The sequence below is a fragment of the Dama dama genome, chromosome 5 (genome assembly GCF_033118175.1).
Source record: "Dama dama isolate Ldn47 chromosome 5, ASM3311817v1, whole genome shotgun sequence".
NCBI lineage: Eukaryota > Metazoa > Chordata > Mammalia > Artiodactyla > Cervidae > Dama > Dama dama.
This window is the reverse complement of record NC_083685.1, coordinates 87,390,263-87,413,987: the sequence shown is the minus strand read 5'-3', so window position 1 is coordinate 87,413,987 and position 23,725 is coordinate 87,390,263. Positions and strand designations below refer to the sequence as shown.

The 23,725-nt window shown below is 46.5% G+C and overlaps 1 protein-coding gene across 2 annotated transcripts in view; it reads right to left on the bottom strand.

Annotated features, from left to right (window-relative positions):
* ASIC2 (acid sensing ion channel subunit 2) overlaps positions 1-23,725 on the bottom strand; it is a 1,201,082-nt gene that overhangs the window by 70,314 nt on the left and 1,107,043 nt on the right. For both annotated transcript variants that reach the window (XM_061140983.1, XM_061140982.1), the window contains exon 3: positions 4,489-4,616. In XM_061140983.1, the coding sequence (XP_060996966.1) occupies positions 4,489-4,616 (128 nt within the window). The remainder of the gene's footprint in view (positions 1-4,488; positions 4,617-23,725) is intronic.

Here is a 23,725-nt window from a genome sequence, read left to right as displayed (position 1 = left end):
CATGCAATGCAGGAGGCCTGGATTGACCCAGGGTTGGGGAACTAAGATATCACATCCCTTGGATCAGCTGAGCCTCAGCACCACATCTAGAGAGTCTGTGGGCCGCAACGAAAGATCCTGCTTGACTCAGCTAAGACCTGACGCTGCCAAATAAATAAATAAATAATGGTGAAGGGATAAAATCAAAAGAAAAAAGAAAGAAAAAGCACTGCTAATTGTAACTGACATGCAATTGATTGGGAAACAAACCCCAATTTCAGAAATGTTAGAATGTGAAAGAACACACATCTTAGAATCAATGTTAAGAGAACCAGGGTCAGCTGGATAGGATAGTACCAATGGCAGAACACACAAGTAGTGGCCAATCTCCAAATTCTACTTGGCTTAAGATTATTTAGTGGTTATTTTTTTTTCTAAATGAAAGAAACCACTAACATGTAGGTTTTGTGAGGACAGACACTGGTTTGTTTTCTTACCCTTGTATCCCCATCGCTTCACACCCATAGTAGGTGTTCAACAAATATTTGATCAACAAATAAATAAAACAGAGCCACCTTATAAAATGTGTGGCAAACCCAGACAAGAAAATAAATCATTCATAATCCCCCCACTGTGGGTATTTTGCCTTATTTCCTTCGAGTCTTATTTCCTATGAATATGCTCTTTTATATACATGTAAACATAATGTATTATTAGATTTAGCTCTGGGATGTGTTTTTGTATTTCTCTATTAATATGAATGAAATGATGAAATGAGATGGTGTGGAAATGCTTTGAAGACTGTAAAATGTTTAACCAAATATCTTATTATTAGTTATAATAACCACAGCAATGCTAATATGAATGAGGCTGATTTTCTGAAAATATACTTCAAAGCCAACGAATTTGTCCTCTGAAGCTGGGAATATGTTCTCTTCCTGATCGCCACGGGGAGTCCCTGTTTCATTTTGGGAAGAAAAAGAGACTTAAGGATTCTGAGAAGTCATTGGTCCCAGCCACTCACCTGGCCTAGAAATTTGTTCAGTGTCACTAGCGGAGGGTCAGTGGCGGGGGCAGGGGGAGGACAGACGGCATCTTTCAAGACAATGACACTGCTGTCCTTACAGAGAGTTTCTTTCTTTTTAGCTTTCACTAGCAGTGAAATGAATGACCCTATGGGTTTCAAGGAAGGCTGTTCACGTCTTCTGCATGGTAATAGCAACATGGACATCAGAGAGATGTCAGTACAGGTAAGTCAATACAGGATGGGAGTGGTGATTGCTTTCAGTAAAGCACAAAGGCATATTTGCCTTAGATGACTAGCCCCCAATTCCCTGTTAGATAGTCAAAGACTTCACAGACACACTGATTAGTCTAACTCCAGCCTGGTTCTTCCAAGGGAGGTGGGTAGAGTCACATCACACACACAAGGGTGGACTGACAACGATTCTCCCCTTGATTAAACTCTAGCCAGGCTCCTCTGTGCCTTGTTTTCCATGAGGCCTTAACCTTGACCTACAAAGGCTAGGACAAACACTATCATAGTTTCTTCCTCCTTCCCTCCCTCCCGCCTTCCCTTCCTTCCTTTCTTTCTTGTCATTAGCACTTACTTTTCATTAAAATGAATACTTTGGATGGAGGGAAATTTACTAATGACTCAGATGGTAAAGAATAGGCCTGCGCTGCAGGAGATCCAGGTTCGATCCTTGGGTTGGGAAGATCCCCTGGAGGAGGGCCTGGCAACCCACTCCAGTATTCTTGCCAGGAGAATTCCCATGGACAGAGGAGCCTCGCAGGTTACAGTCCATGGGGTCACAAAGAGTTGGACACGACTGAGCAACTAACAAACACACACACACACTTAGATGAAGAACAGGATTAGAATAGTGTTTACAATCAACTTCTGAAAAATCACATTATATAAAGGAAATAAAAACAGGTGAGCAGAAGTCCAAAAAAGGTGCAGCTTGTATATATCACTGTGCTTGGATGAAATATGCTGCTCAGGGGAGGATAGTACTTAGGCCACAAGAGCCCAGGAGGAAGACACCAACAGAGGACAACCCCTCAGGTAGCAATGCTGAAAGCTGAATTCTCCAACGAGCTCAAAAAATATGTAGTATTTTGGAAACATTCAACTCGAGCTCTTTACAAAAACAACTGTCTCTTCAACATGTTTCTACACTAACGTAGTTTCTCACGGTTCAACCCAAGTCCCTGGGATGCCCCAGCTCCTTTAAAGTACCTGCCTGAGGACTCAAGGCTGCCAAGTAAACTCAAGAGCTTACTGTTTGTTTTTGCATGCCAGCATGGGAAGGCAGGACCCCTGTCTTCCTGCCTCTGCAGGAGGGGAGGAGCCTATGATGGGGTTTTATTAGCAAACTCAGATGGGTGTCACATGCACTGACCGCCCCCCTCCAACTTTCCCACCTTTTGTAATTTTCAATTCCCTGACTCTGCTCAAGTGCCCTCTGCGTCCCACCCTTCCCCTTCATTTTCTGTTTAAAAATCCAAGTGCCTTCTGCACAAATCGCAGTTGAGTTCAGTTCATGATGAACTTTCTTCCTAATGCAATGGTATGTTACTGATTAAATCTGTCTTCATTGCTTTAACGAGTGTCCGGCTTTGTTGATCTCAGACAGTACTCGAATGCTGGCCATTACACCCAGGCTTATAGCTTGGGCTCTGGGCTCTCTGCACACCTTGACCTGTGAGTCTGTGTTCTCACTCTTCCTGACTCAAATCCTCAGCCCTGAACTTGGCTCCCTGTGGTCAGCTTCATGTCCTCTAGGATGATGTTTTCTTGTTGTTCCACTTGGCTCCCACTTTGCACACTCTTGAACACTCCACCTCTGCCCACACTGTCTGCCTCCATCTCTGGGGCCCGTAGATGCTGGACCAACTTCCAAGCCTCCTCTACCCCTGTCTCAGGGCTGCCATCCCACCTGCTATGTTCTGCCACGGAGGTTGATCATGACTTTTAGCAACTGCCCAGGTGTTAAGTACAGTAAGTTCATGAGGCCCATGTAAGTTCATCAGTGTTTTCCCAGAGATTCAAAAATACAGCTCTTTTAGAGATTTGGCTCAGATGTAAAGAAGCTGCCTGCAATGCAGGAGACAGGGGTTTGATCCCTGGGTCAGGAGGATCCCCTGGAGGAGGGCATGGTGACCCACTCCAGTATTTTTGCCTGGGAAATCCCATGGACAGAGGAGCCTAGTGGGCTACAGTCCACGGGGTTACAAAGAGTCAGACACGACTGCGCAACTAACACTTTCTTCACTTAAAGATTTAAAAACAGTTTCTCTTTTTTTCACTTAAAAATTATTTATTTACTGTATTTATTTATTTGCTGGGCTAGGTCTTTAGATGTGGATTTTAAAGATGTGGATCTTTAGTTTCAGCACATAAGATCTTAGTTGCAGGCATGTGGGATCTAGTTTCCTGACCATGGAATCGAACCCGGGTGCCCTGCATTGTAAGGGTGGGGGCTGAGCCACTAGCCCACCACAGACATCCCTAAAACCAGTTTCCAATACAGAAGATCGCTCTATAAAATGGCTAAGTACTGGATAAAAGATGATTTGAGCCATATTTTACAAGCAAGCTGAGCTCTTAATTTACGTGTGGATCTCATTGCGCCTCCCTGTTCTCTCTGCCCTCACTTCCTCACACTCTAGAGCTGGACTCCCTGTCACTCATTCACCTCACTTTTCACTCCAGGCCTCCCAGGGCAAGTTGTCTTGGGTGATCTGGTTTAGGACTCCCTCAGGGTCCTAGGCTCTCCAGCTTTTATTCTAAGCAAACCAGGAAATGAAGACAAAAAAAAGCATCCATCCCAGTGTCTCTCTGCAGTCCTGCTTTGAGACCTCCTCCGCACTGAGAATCTATGAAGGTCTCCCATCTGAGACGTGTAGCATATGTCACATCTATGCCAGTCCGTATTCCATGGCCGTACTGAGTTGACGCAGCCATCCTGGCTGGCTGGCTGGAAGGGTCCCTCCCCTGGTTCTGAATTGACCCAGGAAGAGGCTTCCCTCTGATTAAACTCCATAACAGAGACTGATGCCTGTCTCTGTTCCTTCTGGCAGGCCACCTGGCAATGTATTACCAGAGTGATGAAACACACCAAACCCTGGTGAGCAGTTTCCCCTAGCATCCACTGGCCTCTCACCTCACCATCACAAAGATTTTCCCCTAGAATGTTTTAGGAAAAACAAACAAACAAAAAACCCCAACCAGTTCACTGAAAAAGAAAACAAGCTGGTTTTCCCTCACGTCTAATTTCAGAATCGACAGGTGGTCCAGGAGAATCCACATACAGAGGTCAACGGATACCTTTCTTCAGTTTCAGAGTGAGGGTTTTCACTGAACCCAGCCTTACTCCTTCCAGCCTCCTGGGTGGATTCTGAGCCTCCCAGGAGTGAGAGTCCTGTTTCTCCAGCTCATGTGGCAGGTGGCTCAGAGACCAGGCCAAGGACCCCTGATCCCACAGAGCCCTGGGGACTTACCCTCTGCTCCTGTGTGGCCACGAAAGTCTGGAACCCTGGTGCCACCCCAAAGCCCAGCTCTTGGATGAAAGGCGGCTCAGACTGACTGTGGATCTGAACCTTCACGCCTGCTTCAAACGTCGTTTCCTCTGAAAGAACAAAGATGGACAGAGCCATGGGTCAGTGACAACGGAAGCTCAGGGATTCCTGGGGCTGAAGGACTCAAAAGGATGCTGGGAAGGCTCCACAGCAGAACCACAGCCCCGAGATGTGTACATCTGCATCTCTGGGAACGGCAGCTATGTTACCTTACATTGGAAAAGGATGCTGCAGATGTAACCAAAGATTTGGAGGTGGGGAGATTGTCCTTGGTGATCCAGGTGGCCCAACAGGATCACAAGGATCTTTAGAAGAGGGAGGCAGGAGGATCAGAGTCAGAGAGATGTGGAAAAATGCTCTGCTTCTGGCTTTGGGTATGGAGGAGGGAGCCACAGGCCGAGGGATGTAGGCAGCTTCAGGAAGCTGGAAAAGGCAAGGGAATGGAATTTTCTCCTCAAGCCTCTAGCAGGAATGCAGCCCTGCCGATATCTTGAAACACACTTTTTGACATTTGGCTTCCAGAACTGTAAGATAATAAATTTGGGTTGTTTGATGCCAGTAATTTTGTGGCAATCTGTTACAGTACTCATCAGAAAAGAATTCAGGTCATTTAGGCCAACAGCTCCTTGCTTCAGTCTCCAAAACTACAGAATGGGATTATAAAGTGAGTCAAGCACCTATCCTTTTTCTTTTTCTTAACATTTTTTTTTTTTTTTTTTTGATTGGAGGATAATTGCTTTACAATGTTGTGTTGACTGTACCTCTGCTTTTTATTTACTAACTTCTCTACTGGGCCATGAGCTGAGTCGAGGCAAGGGGATCAGGAGAATGAACACACAATGATGCTGCAGTCAGAATGCTTGCAAGCCCCTTGGAGCTGCAGGAAATGGGCAACTAGAAGAGAAGCTCCTCCCCTTTTCTCCGTCTCTGGCAGTGACCGGTGGAAGGCATGGCAGGAAGGGATGGGACAGCAGGGCCTGGCTCATCCTATGTGTTGGTGCTCAAAATTGGTAGGGAATGCACCTATGGGATCCTTCACTCTTTCCTGGGCCTCCCTCTCTGTCTTATTCTTTGCAAACAGCCTGAAGAACGAACTTTCCAAAATGCAAACCTGAGTCACTTATCAGGAGCCCAATCGCCTTCACCTGCCTCCTTTCCAGCTTCCTTCCCGGCAGCGCTCTGCTTCATGGCACCACGTGGTTCAACCCATCAGGGCCACTGGATTGGCTGTTACCGATCCCTGATCAATAATCAGATTGGTTGTTACTGATCTCTGCTAGGCAGGGGTGCACTGCATCATCTCATTTGTCCTGGAATGTCTTTCTACTTGGTGGCTCAGATAGTAAAGAATCTACCTGCAATGTGGGAGACCTGGATTCAATCCCTGGGTCAGGAAGATCCCCTGGAGAAGGGGATGGCTACCCACTCCAGTATTCTTGCCTGGAGAATTCCATGAACAGAGGAATCTAGAGAGCTACTTGGTCCACCTGACTGACCATTGCCCTCCTCATTAATGAAGGTTCAGCCCTCAGCCCCACCCAGAGCAACTCCTTCTCCTGCTTGCTTGTATTCTTCACATACACCTAGCAAAGCCTCTGCCACACCACATCATCGTCCTTTATCTCACTGTCTTTTCCACTAGGGCATCTTGCAGGCATCCAGGGAATGACTGTTGAATGGATGAGGGAGACATCTGTGATTCCAACCTCACTCATGCATTAAAGGGCAAGGCCAATCTAGAGTCCGCATCAAGGAGTGTTCCAAAAGCAGAGAATGGGGAGAGGATGGGTAAATGCAGAAATCAGTTAAGATGGGGGGTGGTAGTAGTGGAGGTCAGAGATCAAGGAAGGGGGATTGTCAATGCCAGGTCCATAGCATGGGGACAGTTTGGGGACAAGCTCTAAAGCTGGCACAGAGGAGAAAGGAGAGGAGGACGGAAGGGGTGGAGCCGGGCGTGTGACTGTGCAGGACCCAGGAAAGCCTGGGAGCTGGTGATCAAGGCAGAGGAGACGCCTGGAGCTGGTGAGAATTCCAGGATTGGGGGCACAGGGCAGGTGGAGTGGGAGGGAGGGTGGGCAGGGCTCTCACTATCCAGACGAGGAAGACAGTGGAGTTTAGACAAGAGAGCCTTGGCCGAGAATCCTTTTGTATGCATCCTCCTGGAGCAGGAGAGAGTCCCAGGGATATCTCCACTTTCTTCTGCTGTCTCTTTACCCAGATTGCGCCATCCAAACTCCCGCCCCATGTCCCTCTGTGCTTATGTCGACCTCTCCGGTGGATGGTGGATGCCTCAAGAGAAGAGAGGACTTCTTGATCTGTCTGGTGCCCACAGCCCAGCCCAGGGCTTAGCCCACAGCTCCATCAGGAAGGGGGAATGCCAGAGAAGGCGGACGGGTGGGGAGAGGAGGGCTGAGTGGCCCTGGTCAGGGGCTGTGTTTTCTAAGGTCCCCCCAAGGAGTCTAAAGAACAGGCTGTGATGGGGGAGGAGTGAACATCCAGTGATGCTCGGAGATGGGAATGCCCATGCCTGAATGAACAAAAAGCATGTTCAGTGAGCTGCAGGGGGCTGGGACAGGCGAGATGCCAAAACGCCTTTTCCAGAGCTAGTGAAGCTGTGTGCCTGCGATATAAAAGCGAGCTTCGGAAACCTTCGAGTCAGTCAAACAGGCTCAGAGGAGGAGTCGGTGGTTACAGGGAGAAATGAGGAATGAGGACTTGGTGTCAGAAGGGCTGTGAGTAATGCGCAAGGCAGACAGCCAGGCATGCCTGTGTTAGCGAGAGCCGCCCAAGGCTTCTCTGAGTTAGGGTTTGGATGGGCTGTTTATTCCAGAAAGCAGCCGGGGCTGGGCAGAATAAATTCCTAAGTATTCTCGTATCGTTACAAACATGCAGCCAGCAGATGGGTAGAAGAGAAAGATGAATCAGGTTTCTGCCTCCTTCAGGACAGTGCTGTCTAGAGGAACCTTCTGCAAAGACAGAATGTTTTATAACCTGTGTGATCCCACTTGGTACTGTTAGCTACAAGAAACGTGACTAGTGCAATCGAGGAACTGAATTGATAAATGAATAGATACATACATAAATAACACCCCCCCCAATTATTTTGAGGCATAGTTGACAAAACTGTATGGTATTTAAAGGGCACAGTGGGAAAATTTGATATACATATACAAGCTGGAATCAAGATTGCCAGGAGAAACATCAATAACCTCAGATAGGCAGATGACACCACCCTTATGGCACAAAGTGAAGAAGAACTAAAGAGCCTCCTGATGAAAGTGAAAGAGGAGAGTGAAAAAGTTGGTTTAAAGTTCAACATTCAGAAAACTAAGATCATGGCATCCGGTCCCATCACTTCATGGCAGATAGATGGGGAAACAGTGGAAACAGTGGCTGACTTTATTTTTCTGGGCTCCAAAATCACTGCAGATGGTGAATGCAGTCATGAAATTAAAAGATTCTTACTCCTTGGAAGGAAAGTTATGACCAATCTAGACAGCATATTAAAAAGCAGAGATATTACTTTGCCCACAAAGTTCTGTCTAGTCAAGGTTATGGTTTTTCCAGTCAGTGGTCATGTATGGATGTGAGAGTTGGACTGTGAAGAAAGCTGAGTGCCGAAGAATGGATGTTTTTGAACTGTGGTGTTGGAGAAGACTCTTGAGAGTCCCTTGGACTGGAAGGAGATCCAACCAGTCCATCCCAAAGGAGATCAGCCCTGGGTGTTCATTGGAAGGACTGATGCTGAAGCTGAAACTCCAATACTTTGGCCACCTGATGTGAAGAGCTGACTTATTTGAAAAGACCCTGATGCTGGGAAAGATTGAGGGCAGGAGGAGAAGGGGACGATAGAGGATGAGATGGTTGGATGGCATCACCAACTCGATGGACATGGGTTTGGGTGGTCTCCGAGAGTTGGTGATGGACAGGGAGGCTTGGTGTGCTGTGGTTCATGGGGTCACAAAGAGTCGGACGCGACTGAGCGACTGAACTGACTGAACTGAACTGATACGTTGTGAAAGGATCCCTCCCCCCTCATCGGTTAATTAATATATCCGTTGGAAGGACTGATGCTGAAGCTGAAGCTCCAGTACTTGGCCACCTGATGCAAAGAGCCAACTGATTGGAAAAGATCCTGATGCTGGGAAAGATTGACGGCAGGAGGAGAAGGGGGCAACAGAGGATGAGATGGTTGGATGGCATCACCGACTCAATGGACATGAGTTGGAGCAAACTCCTGGGGATGATGAAGGACAGGGAAGCCTGGTGTGCTGCAGTCCGGGTTGCAAAGAGCTGGGTATGACAGAGTGACTGAACAACAACAGTCACTGCACATATTTACCTTTTCCTGGCCTGCTTTATTCATCTATTTGCTTTTTAGCCAATTGAATTTTAATTAATTAAAATTTAAAGGGTTCCACCTCTCATTAACGTATCCATCATTTCACATATTTACCTTTATCTGTCCTGCTTTATTTACCTGTTCATTTTTTTATCCAACTGAATTTTAATTAATTAAAATTAAGTAGCCGCATGTGGCTGCTGACTGCCTTACTGGCCAGTGTATTTGCAGACTGTCAGCTGTGAGCCGACCTGAGGCATCTCAGAGCAGTGGGGGTGACAAGGGCTTGAGCAGCCTGCTTTCCTAGGCAGGTACCCTGTGGTGTCTCTTGTCCAGAAGCAGGAGATTTGGGCGGGGTGCTGAGCAGCAGAGCTGTGCGTGTTTGAGGTCAGCCCATGCCTAGTCCCAGATGCTCTCTGACCCTGTCCTCCCAGAGCACCACTCACTCTCACAAGTCCAGATAAGACTTACTCATCCTTCACAGAACTGCCCTCAGGTCCCCTCTATGGAGCAATTCTCCAGTTTGATAAGGCACAACAGCCCCCTCCAGTCCCTGCCTGGCACCCATCTCCTCGGACAAGGCACACTCTCAGTGCAAATACAAAGACCCACTTTAAGAAATGACGCCATCAAGCACAGATTGTTAGAACCAAAGGCTCAGCCCATGTTACCTCCAAAGGGTATCAGAATAGAATGCAAGTTGCAATCATGTACGGTGCTCTGGGTGACACTCCTGGGACCTTTCTTTTTTAAAAAAAGAAATTTAATTAGAAAATCTTTCCTTTTAAAAAATATTTATTTATTTATTTTTGGTTGCACTGGGTCTTCATTGCTGTATGCAGGCTTTCTTTAGTTTCGGCCAGTGGGGGCTACTCTTCATTGCAGGGCACGGGCTTCTCACTGCAGTGACTTCTCTTGTTGCGGAGCATGGACTTCGGGTGCATAGGCTTCAGTAATTGTGGCACCTGGGCTTAGTTGCTCCACAGCATGTGGAATCATCCTGGACCAGGGATTGAACCCTTTTCCCCTGCATTGGCAGGCGGATTCTTAACCACTGGACCACCAGGGAAGTTTCATCCCTAGAAATTCTGATTCTGTGTCTCTAGGGTAAAGATCAGGAATCTGCATGTCCATGGATTCTGATACAAATTATCTGAGGCCAAACACATTTGGGCAGCAGTGATCCAGTCCAGAGAAGGGAAGTGATTTGCCCAAGGTCACAAAGCAAGTTAAGAATAGAGCAGGGGTCAAAAACCAGGCATCTTGACTCCCAATCTGGCACTCTTCCTTCCCCCAACTAGGAGTGTGGTTTATTTCGTGTGAGCGAATGACCTGGTACATAGCTCTGGGGGCTGGAGAAAGATAATATCCTTTTCATTGTCATATCCCCGAAAGTGCCTGGAACAGAGCAGAGCTGAGTAACTGTGGAATGAAGTGAATGAGTGAGGGAGTGTCCTCTGCTGAGTTGACTGTTCCCTGCCCTTGGACCTGCTGGGAGTCTGCCCAGGGTTTACCTGGACCCTGGGAAACACCAGCACCTCCTACCGCCCAGCGAGAGGATTCCTCCCGTGTTGCAGGAGGCAGAAGGCCTCATCCGCTGAGATGCCACTGGGCTGCAGACAAAACAGCACCAGCAGTGATAATAACAGTGGCCATAAGTGGGACCGTCCGCACAACTTTGGGAACCAAAAGAAAATGTGGGACCCACTGTTAAAAACTTATTGAGAAACTCAAGATAGCAGTTATTGTTGTTATTTAGTCACTAAGTCATGTCTGACTCTTTTGCGACCCCACGGACTGTAGCCCTTCAGGCTCCTTTGTCCCCGGGATTTCCTGGGCAAGAATACTGGAGTGGGTTGCCATTTCCTTCTCCAGGGGAACTTCCTGACCCAGGGATCGAAGCCGTATTTCCTGCATCCGCAGGTGGATTCTTTACCACTGAGCTGCCATAGCAAAGCACTAAACCAGGAGTCTCGGATTTCCCTGGTGATCTGGTGGTTAAGACCCTGCGCTTCCAATGCAGGAGGCATGGGTTCGATCCCTGCTTGGGGAACTAAGATCCCATATGCCACGCGGTACATCCAAAAACCAAAAACCTCAAGAGCGTGACCCTCCTGAGTCTGTGTGACTGCAGTGCTTACACACCCATGAAGCCAATGCTGATGATAACCCCGCTTGTTGCTGGACAGAAATGTTCACATCTTCCTATTCCTTTTGCCACCAAATGATTCAACACTAAGTGGCTTCAAAGAGGGCAGGCTTCCAGTGCAGGGGAGGATTTGTTTACACATCATGAACACCAGGATTCAAAGCCCCAGAGAGAGACAGAGAGCACAGAGAACGGGAAGTTACTACACACATACAGCGTCAGAAGCCCTTGCTAATTGGGACCAAGCTGAGATCCCGATGGCCTAACATGAAAGATGATGTTGCATCAGGAGGAAGGGAATAAAGAAGCTTCAACCTGCAGAAGCCAGAGTCTCCCAGCATTTTTTTAGGAGCCGGGCCATGGCTGGCAGCAGGCGAGGTCGACCTGCGGAGCATTTCTGGTGCCTGCAGAAAGGGCTAGGAAGCTCTGCGGGAGGAGATGGGGAGCCAGGGACAGAATTCATAATGGAGCAGAGAAAGCACATCGCAAGGAAAGCAGCTTATATCTTTAATCTTTGCAAATTACAGGAAGCGAACCAAGGTAATAAACACTGGAGAGAGGGAGGCAAAGAATCGTCTCTGAAAATCTGGAGGAATTTTCTAGGCTAAGGCGAGGATGTACGGTATAAAGCAATCTTGGGCTGAGGGAAACTGTAACAGTGGTTAGGATGGCTAGCTTGGGAGGAAAGGGTGGGAGGGAGGTCAGCCGTATGGTGAGATGCATCTCAGCGCAGGATGGCTCTGTGTGTCCCCTCACCATCCTCTCCACTCTGCTCTCTGCCGCGGGAGCTGCCCTTGGTAGAGTGTACTGTGGGGCTCCCTTGCCCTCTAGCTTCTGGTTGACTTTAGCCAATTGTGGGCCCAGGTCATAAACAAGGGGAGACAGGAGAGTCAGGCTGGGCTATTTAGTCTCTCCACTTGGCCCTCTGGTCCCTGTGGGTCAGCTGCATGCCACCTTGAAGGGCACAGCCCAGGGCTGGGGGACTAGCTCTCCATCCTGATATTGGCTCTTTCCCTCTTTCCCAGGCATGCAAATGGCTCTCTCTGCTACCAGGCTCAGCACACAGCCCCACTGGTGTGTGCGTGCATGCTAAGTCACTTCAGTCGTGTCCGATTCTTTCTGATCCTGTGAACTGTATCCCGCTAGGCTCCTCTGTCCATGGGATTCTCCAGGCAAGAATACTGGAGTGGGTTGCCATGCCCTCCTCCAGGGGATCTTCCCAACCCAGGGATCAAACCTGTGTCCTTGCATCTCCTGCATCATCAGGCAGATACCACTAGCGCTACCTAGAAGCCCCACTGGTATTGCCTTCTTCAAGCCTTGCCTGCACCTTTGTGGACTAGCCCTTCATTAATCGTTCCTTGTATTACCCAGTCTGTGGGTTCTGCTGGTTTCCTGGCTGGAGAGCTGGTTTCCTGGCTGGGGGGCATCCTCTGAGAGGCAGCAGGAGGCCCCTCTGCCCCAAAGTCCACTGAAGGGCAGCTATTGGTTGGAGCACAGCTGGGAATGGAGACCTCACTACCTGCAAGGGTAGCCTTTGGTTTCCAAAGTCTATCTTTGCATTGAGTTGAAAATTGCCTGCTTATAGATTTTATCCCCTTTTTCTAGCTCCACCTCTTCTCCCAGGATCTGAAGATGTAACCACTGGAGCACTCTTTTTTTTTTTTTTTTTTTTTTTAAGTATTTTAAACTTATTTTCTAGGAGAATTTATTTAATCAATTTATTTATTTATTTGGCATATGGGTTCTTAGACCCCTGACCAGGTATCAAACACATGCCCCCGGCATTGGAAACATAGAGTCTTAACCACTAGACCACCAGGAAAGTCCCACTGAGCACTCTTGTTTTCATGCTGACCCCAACAGAGCTGACCCCAGTGTATCTTTGTATCTGAAGTGCTCACTAGCTGAGGTGCACTTGGGGACATGCTTGGCTTGGCCAGGCATATGTGGGGAGGGTCCTGGGACCCTCTCTCCAACACCCCCAGGAGAGCCAACTGTCCTGCACGGCTTTGGAGTTCTGGAGGTCCCATTTCTTACACTGGGTAGGGTTAGGGTGGGCACAGCTTGTGCCCAGAGACAGAGCATCCCTTTCTCAAAGAAGTAAACTAGGCTTTCTGAGTCAATGAACATGCAAGCTTCTGGTATTTGGGGGGGGGGGGGCGCGGTCAAAACCTGAGAGCACCCAGGTTAGATGCTTGGGGCTCGAGGGTCAGGCAGAGTAAGGGTTAATGTTAGGTTTTGGTTATGCAACAGAGAAGTGCAATTCTATTAAACAAAACAGTTACCAAACATACATTAGAGAAGGCACCGAGTGTGGAGTTGGGTCTAGGCTCATTACAAAAAGATTTATTTCAAGGATTATTTAAATAATGAGTTTCCCTAGTTCATTCAGGCTCAGAGATTATAAATGACTGAGAGGGCTGATAAGTCTGGGTGGGTAACCAGCGTGTAGGAGAAAGCGCCATGTCTCCAAAACTATAGGGGAAGTTGGTGAATGATTAAGATTCTATTGATAAAGATTCTGTTGATGCACCCTGCCGGCAGAAGTTAGGTCCCACCAGATTGCTGAACAGATCCTGTATATAGATTGCAAACCTTGTTCAAAGCATTACCAAATTCATAGCAACTTTTTGTTATTGAAATTTTTTCAATAAATGAATATAAAAAACACGATAGCATTCATGTGTGGGTGATGTCTGAGAAATATCTGGGATGTTAAAAAGGCATCCTCGTATTTCCAAAGGATGGGAACAGTGGTCTAGATCAGAGCTACTCCTGCTTGAATGTGAGTCACTGGGGATCCTGTTACCAGGCAGACTTGGGGTGGGGTCTGAGTTCTGCATTAATGGTGAGCTCTCCGGGGATGCCAGTGCTGTTGGCTGGAGGACCACACTGTGGGTAGCAGGACCCACAAGAGAAGATCTATGCCGCAGCAGAGCACACCAGACCTGTGGAGGTCTGGTCTCAGCCTACCTCTCCAGCCCCAGACCTCACCCTGGGACCCAGCCACCTCGGGACACCAGGGGCTGGTCCTGGCCTTTTCTCTCTCTCAATTCCCCTCCCTCTGCCTGGCATCTTCCTTCCCTATGACTTACCCCCTCCTCTGACCCCCACATACTGCCCAGTCACCTGGCAAACAGTCCTGAGCGTGGGACCAGAGGTCATCTCCTCTCTGAAGTCCCCCTGAGATACGCTTTCCTTCTCTTCCAGAACAGATCATCTCCTCCTTTGTATCCCAGCTTTCCTCTATCTGTCATAACACCTGATGACATTTAATTGTTTACATGTCTCCCAAGCAGACTGCAATTGCCTACCATTCCTTAAGGCATTCAACATGAGACCTCTTGGATCAATGAGTTTCCATCTCCTACATAAAAGGAGCCCTTGGGATAGTTCCTAGATGGTGAACGCTTTGAAAACATGGACTGAGCCTTACATCTGTATCCTGAAGTTCCGGGCACACAGTAAGCTCTGTGAGATGTGAGCTCTGAACTGGGGCTGTTTCAGCCACCTCCTAGATGGTCCCCTCCAACCATTGCCTGGCTGCCTGGGAGATTTAACTGAGCAAGTATATGTCCTGCACAGCACTTAGCATCTGTATGAAGCAGGCGGGTCTTCACAGATTGATACAAGTCAGGCTCCTTCTGGCTACTTAATGGATGCCTGCCTCCAAGGGTGCTTCTGGCTCATGGCATCATTTCTCCAGATTACTTGGCACCTGTGGAGATCACCTCTCCAGGACAAAGGTCCACTCTGAGAGCGAGCTCAGACTCACAGCTGGCTGCATGTAGCATAGTTCGGTGCTCCAGACTCTCAGAATTCAGCCAGAGCCCGCAACTCTCTTTCTGGAGAGGTCCTTGGTACCAGGCACTAGGACAAAAGTCTCTCCCGGAGGCAGAGATGTCGGGGAAACCATGGCAACCATCTCCCTCCACTCTTGCTCTGTCCCATTTGTGATGGGGGCTGGGAACCGTGCTACCTCTGAGAGTAGCTCAGGCCCTCCAGCTATGTGGAAAATTCATGATTATTTTTTAATTTAATTTTAATTTTGATCAAAGCAATACATGTACATAATTTTAAAAGCCCAATGGTACCTCAAGGCTTTTAATGAAAAATAGTATTTTCCTGCTCCACCTCTCCTCATCCCCTGAGACTCACTCCTCAGAGGCAGTTACTCTCAAGAGCTGGAGCTGTTTCTCCCAGAACTGACTTTCATAGTTTCACGGACATCAACTGCTTGACAGTTATTTCTTGATTTTCTAACTTTTAAGTATTACCTACTGAATTTCCACCATGGGAGCTGAGGCTGTAAGCTTCTTATATGAAATTATCCTGGCATATTCCCTTGCCTTTCACCTAGACGTCAGTATCCAGCTTTCACTTAATTATGACTACGCAAATATTACCCACACCCCAGCCTTAGAGTATATATTTTTGATCTCTTCCTTGTGAAACTGTTCTGTTTTTCCTATTTTTTTTTCTTTTTGTTTTGTTTGGCTTGTACCTATAGCAGAAATGGAAAAAAAAAAAAAAAAGATCAAACTCATAGAAAGAGCAGAAAAGTGGTTGCCAAAGGCTGGGGGTGTGTGGAATGAAGAGGGTAGTAAAAGTGTACAAAGTGTACAAACTTTCAGTTATAAGATGTCTAGGGTCAGAAGATTTTATGTAAAACATGGTGACTATGGTTGATAATACTGTAACATATCTTTCTGATCCAGAGACAAAACCCAGGTCTCCTACATTGCAGGTGAATTCTTTACCATCTGAGCCAACAGGGAACCCAAAGTGTTAATCGACCAGTCGTGTCAGACTCTCTGCGACCCCATGGACCGTAGCCCATCAGGTTCTTCTGTCCATGGAATTCTCCAGGCAAGAATACTGGAGTGGGTTGCCATTCCCTTCTCCAGGAGATCTTCTTGACCCAGGGATAGAACCTGGGTCTTCAGCATTGCAGGCAGATTCGTCACCATCTGAGCCATCAGGGAAGCCCTTAAGAGAAGCAGAAATTAAATGTTCTACTCTTGATATATCAAATATATTTGAAACCAAATTCTACCCTTACTTAATTTTTAGGTTGCTGGATATACAGTTCTCTCTTAGACAAGAAAGATTCCTGCTCTCTGGGCCCTGCCCCAAATTTGAAGACATTCTGCTATATTGTCTTCTGGCTTCTACTGCATGCATTGAGAAGTCAATTCTAATTTTAGATTCTAGGTATTTGACTGGCTTTTTTCTCTCCAGAACCTTTAAAAACGTTCTCTTTGTGAGCCTGAATTTTGCAAGGATGCATCTTGGTCTGGTTCTCTTGCCACTTATTGCAGACAGGACTTAGTGAATTCTTTCACTATGGAAAATTGTGTGGGTCAGTTGGGAATTTTTCTTATTTTATTTCTTTGGCAACATCTTCTTCTCCACTCTCTCACTTTTGTAATTCTAGAAATCTTAGTTGTAGGATGTTGAGCTTTCTGGGTTTGCTTTCTCATTTTTGCATTTTTTTTCCTCTCCCATTTTCCATCTGTTTGTCTTTTTTATTTTACTTTTCAGGCAATTTCCTCAATTCCAATCCTTCTGTGGGTTTAAAAAAATGTTTGCAATCATATTTTTAATTTTCAGTAGGTTAAAAAAATTTTTTTTCTTTGGATGTTACTTTTTAATAGCATCCAATTTTAATAGCTAGTGTTTATGAATGCAGTATCATCTCTAACCTCTTGAGAATTTTAATTAAAATGTTTTGATGTTTCCTTCTGCTCTCTGCATTTATTTTTTATTTATTAAACACATATATAGTGCCTAATATTATTCAGGCACTTTGCTAAGTGTTCGACAAAAATATAAACTCATTTCCACCTTCCTAACAGCCTTAAAGAATAGATAATAATATTATTCTCATTTTAGAGATAATGGAACTGAGGCACAGAGAGGCTAAGTAACTTGTCTGAGGTCACACAGCTGGTAAGCTGAATAGCTGGGATTTGAACCAAGGCTCTAGAACTCATGCCATTAACCATTATCTCTATTTCCTCAAAGTTTCCTTTTTGTTTGTTTGGTTTTGATTCCTTTCCTGTTGGTGTGTGTGCAGGCTCAGTCACTCAGTCGTGTCCAACTCTGCAACCCTGTAGACTGTAGTCCACCAGGCTCCTCTGTCCATGGGATTTCCCAGGCAAGAATATTGGAGTGGGTTGCCATTTCCTTCTCTAGGGGATCTTCCTGATCTGGGGATCGAACTCACACCTCCTGCATTGGCAAGCAGATTCTTTTCCACTGTGCCACCTGAGAAGCCCCTTTCTGTTAAGCGACTTCTCTCAAGTGCTTGACTTTTTGACTCTCCATTCATCATTAAGAAGTATTTAGTGTCTGGACAGTGTTCTTTGTATGTGGGAGGACTTACCAGGGGATTTCACCCTAGGATGATCTAACTGTTTGTATGGGGACTGCTGACTGTCATTCTCTGTGGATATTTTCTCTTGAGCTTGTCAGTGTCTCCAGGCTTCTGGTTACGGGGTGGGAGGGGTAGATTAGTCTGACCGAGGGTCTCATTACTCAGGATGCAGAAGCTCACCTTATCTCCCTGGTTTCTATACAGCATCTCACTCATGCCCTCAGTTTTATTTTTTTTTCCCTTTCTTAAAATTAGTTCTGTTTTTTCTTTTTTTTTAAAAAAATAATCTATTTTAATTGGAGGCTCATTACGCTACACTATTGTACTGGTTTCTGCCATACATTGACATGAATCAGCCATGGGTGTACATATGTCCCTGATCCTGAACCCCCCTCCCACCTCCCTCCCCATCCCATCCCTCAGGGTCGTCCCAGTGCACCAGCCCTGAGCGCCCTGTCTCATGCATCGAACCTGGACTGGTGATCTATTTCACACATGGTAATATACATGTTTCAATGCTATTCTCTCAAATCATCCCACCCTTGCCTTCTTCCACAGAGTCCAAAAGTCTGGTTTCCCCCAGTCCAGAGAGCCTATCTGTTTCTTTTTTAAAGTGAATTTACTTGTTCATTCATTTAGTTGGCTGCAGTGGGTCTTAGTTGTGGCAAGGGGCTCTTTGTTGCCAAGTGCACTATCTTTTGTTGCAGTGCACGGACTCTCTAGTTGAGACATGAGGGCCTAGTTGCTCCCTGGCATGTGGGATCTTAGTTCCCTGACCAGGGATCCAACCCATGTCTCCTGCATTGCAAGGCAGACTCTGAACTACTGGACCACCAGGGAAGTCCTGAGCCTATCTATTTTTCAATCTGATTTTTTGCTTGGGTGTAGAGAGCTATTTGGTTGCACAACTTCTTTCACAGACTTCTAACTAATCTTCCTAGTTTTAGCTGCACCTCTCATCCTCATTGTCTGCAACATCTGATGCCTCCAATCCCCATCCTTTCTCAAGGAAGGGGAGGAGTGTCTATGGAGAGAACTGTTTGGCTTTAATTGGTTTCCCTGTGCAGATCCCGATCTTTCAGCCTTGTCTGCTCTGCCCAGTCAATTAACATCTGCTCTCCATTTTCCATAAACTTGCTGACACCTACTGTTATCTTCTTTCCCATCTTCTTTGGCCTTGTGGGTTTATACTTGAAAAAAAGAATTCTTGATTGCCATTTAGGAGAGATTTGGGAGGGAGCCTCCATACATATTTCATTCATACACAGTTCATTCCACTGTGTCCAATCAGAAGTTTAGACCATCATCCCTGAGGCTCAGTGGGCACATCATGGGCTCCTTTCACTGTTCCAGGAGAAGAGGGACAGAGGTAGAACTGATCCTAGGATGTACACAAGCCATAGGACCAATGGGTGCTTTTCATTCCCAACAGCATCAGCTGCCCATTTAGCCTTTTTTTTTTTTTAAAATAAGATTTACTTTTATTTTTATTTTGCCATGCCTCATGGTACATGGGGTCTTAGTTCCTCGATCAGGGATTGAAAGCACCATCTTAACCCCTGGACCAGAGAAGTCCCACTTATTCAATGGTTTTCAAATTGGGTTCCTCATGAAGTCTCAGGGTCGGCCACAGTGGAGCATGGAGAAATCAAACTGGTGGCCCCATCTCCAGTTGAACCAGAGCAGCTCTTCCTTTATCTGCTTTATATATTGGGGCTGTACTAAAGCTTTTGTTCAATACAAGGATTCTGCTATGGAAAAAAAAAAGAGGAAAAAAACAGAAAGGGAGAACAGCGACAGACCTATCATTATATGCCATTCTGTCTCCAAAGATGTCACTGAAATGTTTTTTTCTGAGATATTTTTATGGCAGTGCCTTTACAATCACTTTTTGAGTTTTAAAGGAGTGCAGTGGAAGGAGACTTACTTTCGGGCCCATAAGTGGGTTTTCAGCTGGGTTCAACTGCTTAGCAAGGAGTCTGTTCTTGGGGAGCTTCCTCAGCCTCTCCAGGCTCCAGCTTCTTTATTTTTCAATGGAGACTATACCTTGTTTGGAGGGTCACTTTGAGGATTCATGGGATGGAATGTTCATGGCAAGAGGTAGCTACTGGTGGCTCAGTGGTAAAAAAAAAAAAAATTCTGGCAGTGAAAGAGACAATATTTTCTCTGTCTCAACAAATGTATCAACAGCTAGCTATTGCCCTGGTATATGTCAGTGAGCCAGACAGTCCAAGATCCCTAACCTTTTGGAGCCTGTGTTTCAATAGAGACAGATTCACAACTGAAAATATTAGTAAATAAGTAACTCATGTGGCATACTTGAAGATGACCCAAGACATGGAACAAAGGACAAGCAGAACAGATAAGGAGGGGTGAGGAATGTGGTGGAGTGCAATTTTAAATAGCGCAGTGAGGGGAGGTGAGATCCCAGCAAGGCTTGACAGAGGTGAGGCCATGAGCCACATGGTCTGAGCAGGGAATCTAGGCAGAGGGAATGGAGGATGCAGGTGCTCATGGGAAGCTTTGAGGGACTCACAGAGAGTCATGGGGAGTCAGAGTGGCTACAGCTACGTGAACAAGGGGCCGAGTAGGAGGACATGAGGCTGGGGAGATGATAAGGGGCAAGGTATTGATTCTATTAGAGCATGGACTCTCAAAATAACTTCTATGCTTAAAAATATAATGTCAAATTCATTTTTCCCCAACACTAGGATTTGGGGACATCAAGGCAGAGTTTACTTGATTAAAAAGTGTGTTTTCAGAACTTCCCTGGTTGTCTAGTATTAACAGTCAAGACTTCATCTTCCAACGCAGGGGGGTGCGGGTTTGATCCCTGGTCTGGGGAAACTAAGATCCCACATGCCTTGTGGCCAAAACACCAAAACATAAAACAGAAGCAATACTGTAAGAAATTCAATAATGATTTTTAAAATGGTCGCCATAAAAAAAAATTCCTTTAAAAAGTGTATTCTCAACAGGGACCTACTGCATAGCACAGGGAACTCTGCTCAGCATTATATAGCAACCTAAATGGGAAAAGAATTTTAAAAAGAATAGACATATATGTATGTATAACAGAATCACTTTGCCGGACACCTGAAGCTATCACAACATTGTTAATCAACTATATATATAATATAAAACTATATATATATAATACTATATATATTATAAATATTATATAAATATTTATATAAAACTATATTTATAATATAAAACTATATATAATACAAAAAGTTTAAAAAAGAGAAAATAAAAAAAGAAAATATTAAAGCACATTAACAATTTGAAAAGTGCATTCTACATCAGCTTGAATGAAGGCGGTAACTTTTCAGCCTATCTATCTAGAATGCGCGTCCATCAGCGAGCTCCCAGCACACGGATCCAGTCTGCGCAGATGTAAGCCATTCACATGCTTCACCCCTACCTCCCTGAGGAGGGCCGTTCGCAGGACTGGCTCCGGGAACCCGGGACGGGACGGGTCCTAGTCCTTCCATAGACACACCCACTGGTCACTGATTGGCCCAGGGGAGAGCACCTGACTGGGCCAGGCCAATGAGTCCCTTTCTTGTTTTTTTGTTTTTAAGAGAGCATGAGAGAGTCAGCGCGGCCTGTCCCTGATGCTAGGATGTGAAAAAATATAAATCTGTTGGGAGCTCTGTGTGAAAAGATACACATGTGGAGAAACCCTGTCTCTAGTGAGAGAGAAAAAAGCAAATCAGAGAGAGGAGAGGGAAAGAAGGGGGGAAAGACCAAGGCGGCGGGTGGCCTCGTTTCCACTTGTTCCTCACGCTGCCCCCTTGCCTTCCTGCCGCTGGGTTGTTGAAGCTTGCCTTGGATTCCAGGGGTAATACAATTCTTTTATGCCCAAGCTTCTCTGAATCTGGGTTTTCTCATGTGCAGCCTAGATAACCCACTGCTTATTCCTTTTATCTTTGAAGTTACTCAGAGGCATCTACACAGAGTTTCATTTTTAACAACCTCCCACCTGCCTTCAATTTAATTTCCTTTAGCAAAATGCTGGTCGTGAAATCTGCACTTCTGTAGCCTAGGACAGCTTTTCAGTCCTTTTTCTATTTTGTGAGGTCCTCCATAAAAAAGAAGATTTTCCACGGTCAAAAGCATTGGGGAAATAAATGCTTTATGCAACATTTCTATCTTGGAGATTCATAATGTGACATATAGAGAATCCCTGCCCTGAATTAATGTGTTTAACTCTGCCTAACCAGGGTTCTCCAGATCATTTTTATCCCTGTAACATGTAACATCCAAACTCAGGATTTGGGGGCATGCTGTCAAGGTCCATGTGTGACTAAGCCTCCCTTCTTTAAAGTGGCGTATTTCCAGGGTGCCTTCCACAAGGGTGTTTGACCAAGGAGGCATTGTCAGACTGGGGGGAAGGACATTTTTGATCGATTTCATAGTCACTTTCTACTTGCTAAGCATGAGTCCATAGGGCTGGGTCCACCCAAAGTAGATGCCTTTTCCTTGTTCATGCTTTGGCACCAAAGGTCCTCCCTGTAGGTCAGAGTTATACTCAGAAGCATGGCTCCCTCAGTGCTTCCTGAAATTTCTGAGAAGTGAAGCAAGAATGTGTCAGAGGCTCCGCTTGGAGAATGAGATGTCCAGAGGATAAAGTGCTCCAGGACCCTTGTGTCGGTATAGAATATTTGGAACAGTCTCTGCCTCTGGGATGGTCTGACCATCCTCCTATCTACTGGTTGTCATTATCAACCTTTGACTGTTTCGAGTTTGCAGAGAGTGCTCATCTGATCTGCTGGTAAAGGCAGGGCTGGGGGTTCGATCATGGGTCTGACTGTATAAAGTTACTTCCCTGTCCTACTGCTCTGCCTCTGTCATCAAGCTGTCTGTGGTCACTCCCTCAACAGCCAGCTTTCCACCCCTTTCTCCTCCGTCGTCACCCATCTCTCTCCTCTAAGGACTCAGGTTCCTTTTCCTGGGGATTGAGGGGAATTGGAAAGGTCAAGGAGGCAAGGTGGCATCCGTGGGGCCACCTGGCTTGGCAGGTCAGGAAGGCGGCTCCCTCCCAAAGCCCAAGGTGGGATGAGGCTTGGCCATCCCCTCAGTCTTTGGGAACAATGACCGAAAAGCAGAGTGTGGCCGCACCTCCTCAGGTGGCCTTAAGGACAAATATCCTCACTCACCAGAGCCCCCCTCTTGTCCTTCAGCAGGTGTGTGGACCTCAATTCCACCCACGTGAGGCTCACCCTCCACCAGCTCAGGACACAAGCAGTTTTGAGGTGACCAGAGTCTCCAAGAAATGCTCATGACACAGTGATTTCTCAGCCTGAAGAAAGGTACTGTGGAGGAAGTCTGGGTGTGGGGATTCAGGAGGCATGGCTGGGTGGCCTGGGTGAAGTCGCCTAACCTCAGCCTTCATCCCTGGCAAATGGAGATAAGGAGCCCTTCCTATTGCTCAACATGAGGGGAAGGCCGGGAGGGAGGGTGCTTATGGCCCCAGAGGAATGCGGGGTGGCTGCAAAGGCAAAACTTCAAGTCAACCAGAGCTTCTGAAGCTGTGCTCTCCAATATGGCGGCCACTAGCCCCCTGTGGCGATTTAAATGAATATACATCCAATGATAATAAAAATTCAGTTCCTCACTGATCACATATCAAAGGCTCAGTGTAGCTACCACATAGGACAGCACAGATAGCGTTGTAGAAAGTCCTGTTGGACGGCAATGACCAGTTTCTTCTCTAACTAATTTCTTCTGGCTTCTGTCCTGCTTTCAAGCCCTTCTCCTTCACGCCCTGAATTATCCAACCTCAGAGGACATGCTTTGAGTGACAAGTGCTGGTGTCTCACTAGGGACAACTCTCACTCACTCTGCTGGCAGGAGGGAGCCTGGAACTTCTTCTGGATTCTGTGTGCAGCTCTGGTTCCCGATAGTAGCTTGAAAGGCAGGGACTTTGTCCTGTGTCTTCTGTAGTCCGACCGTGTCCTGCCTAGGTGTTAGGCTCATAGTAGGTCCTTAACCACGATTATGGATTTGTCTTGAATGGATATAGCTCATGGTCCATGAGGGCTGATGGCTGGTCAAGAAGCTTGGGTCAGTGTAGTCCTGGCTTGGCCACAGATTCACCATGTGACTGTCAGTCCATCACTGCTTCCCACCAGGCCTCTGTAGAACAGGCATGCAGGGGTGTGTGTGTGTGTGTGTGTTTGTGTCTGGAATAGATAGTCTCAGGTTCTTTCCTGCTCAGACCATCCACGGCTTCAGGGGGCAGAATGCAAATTCCCTGGGAAAGACCCTGAGGTTGGAG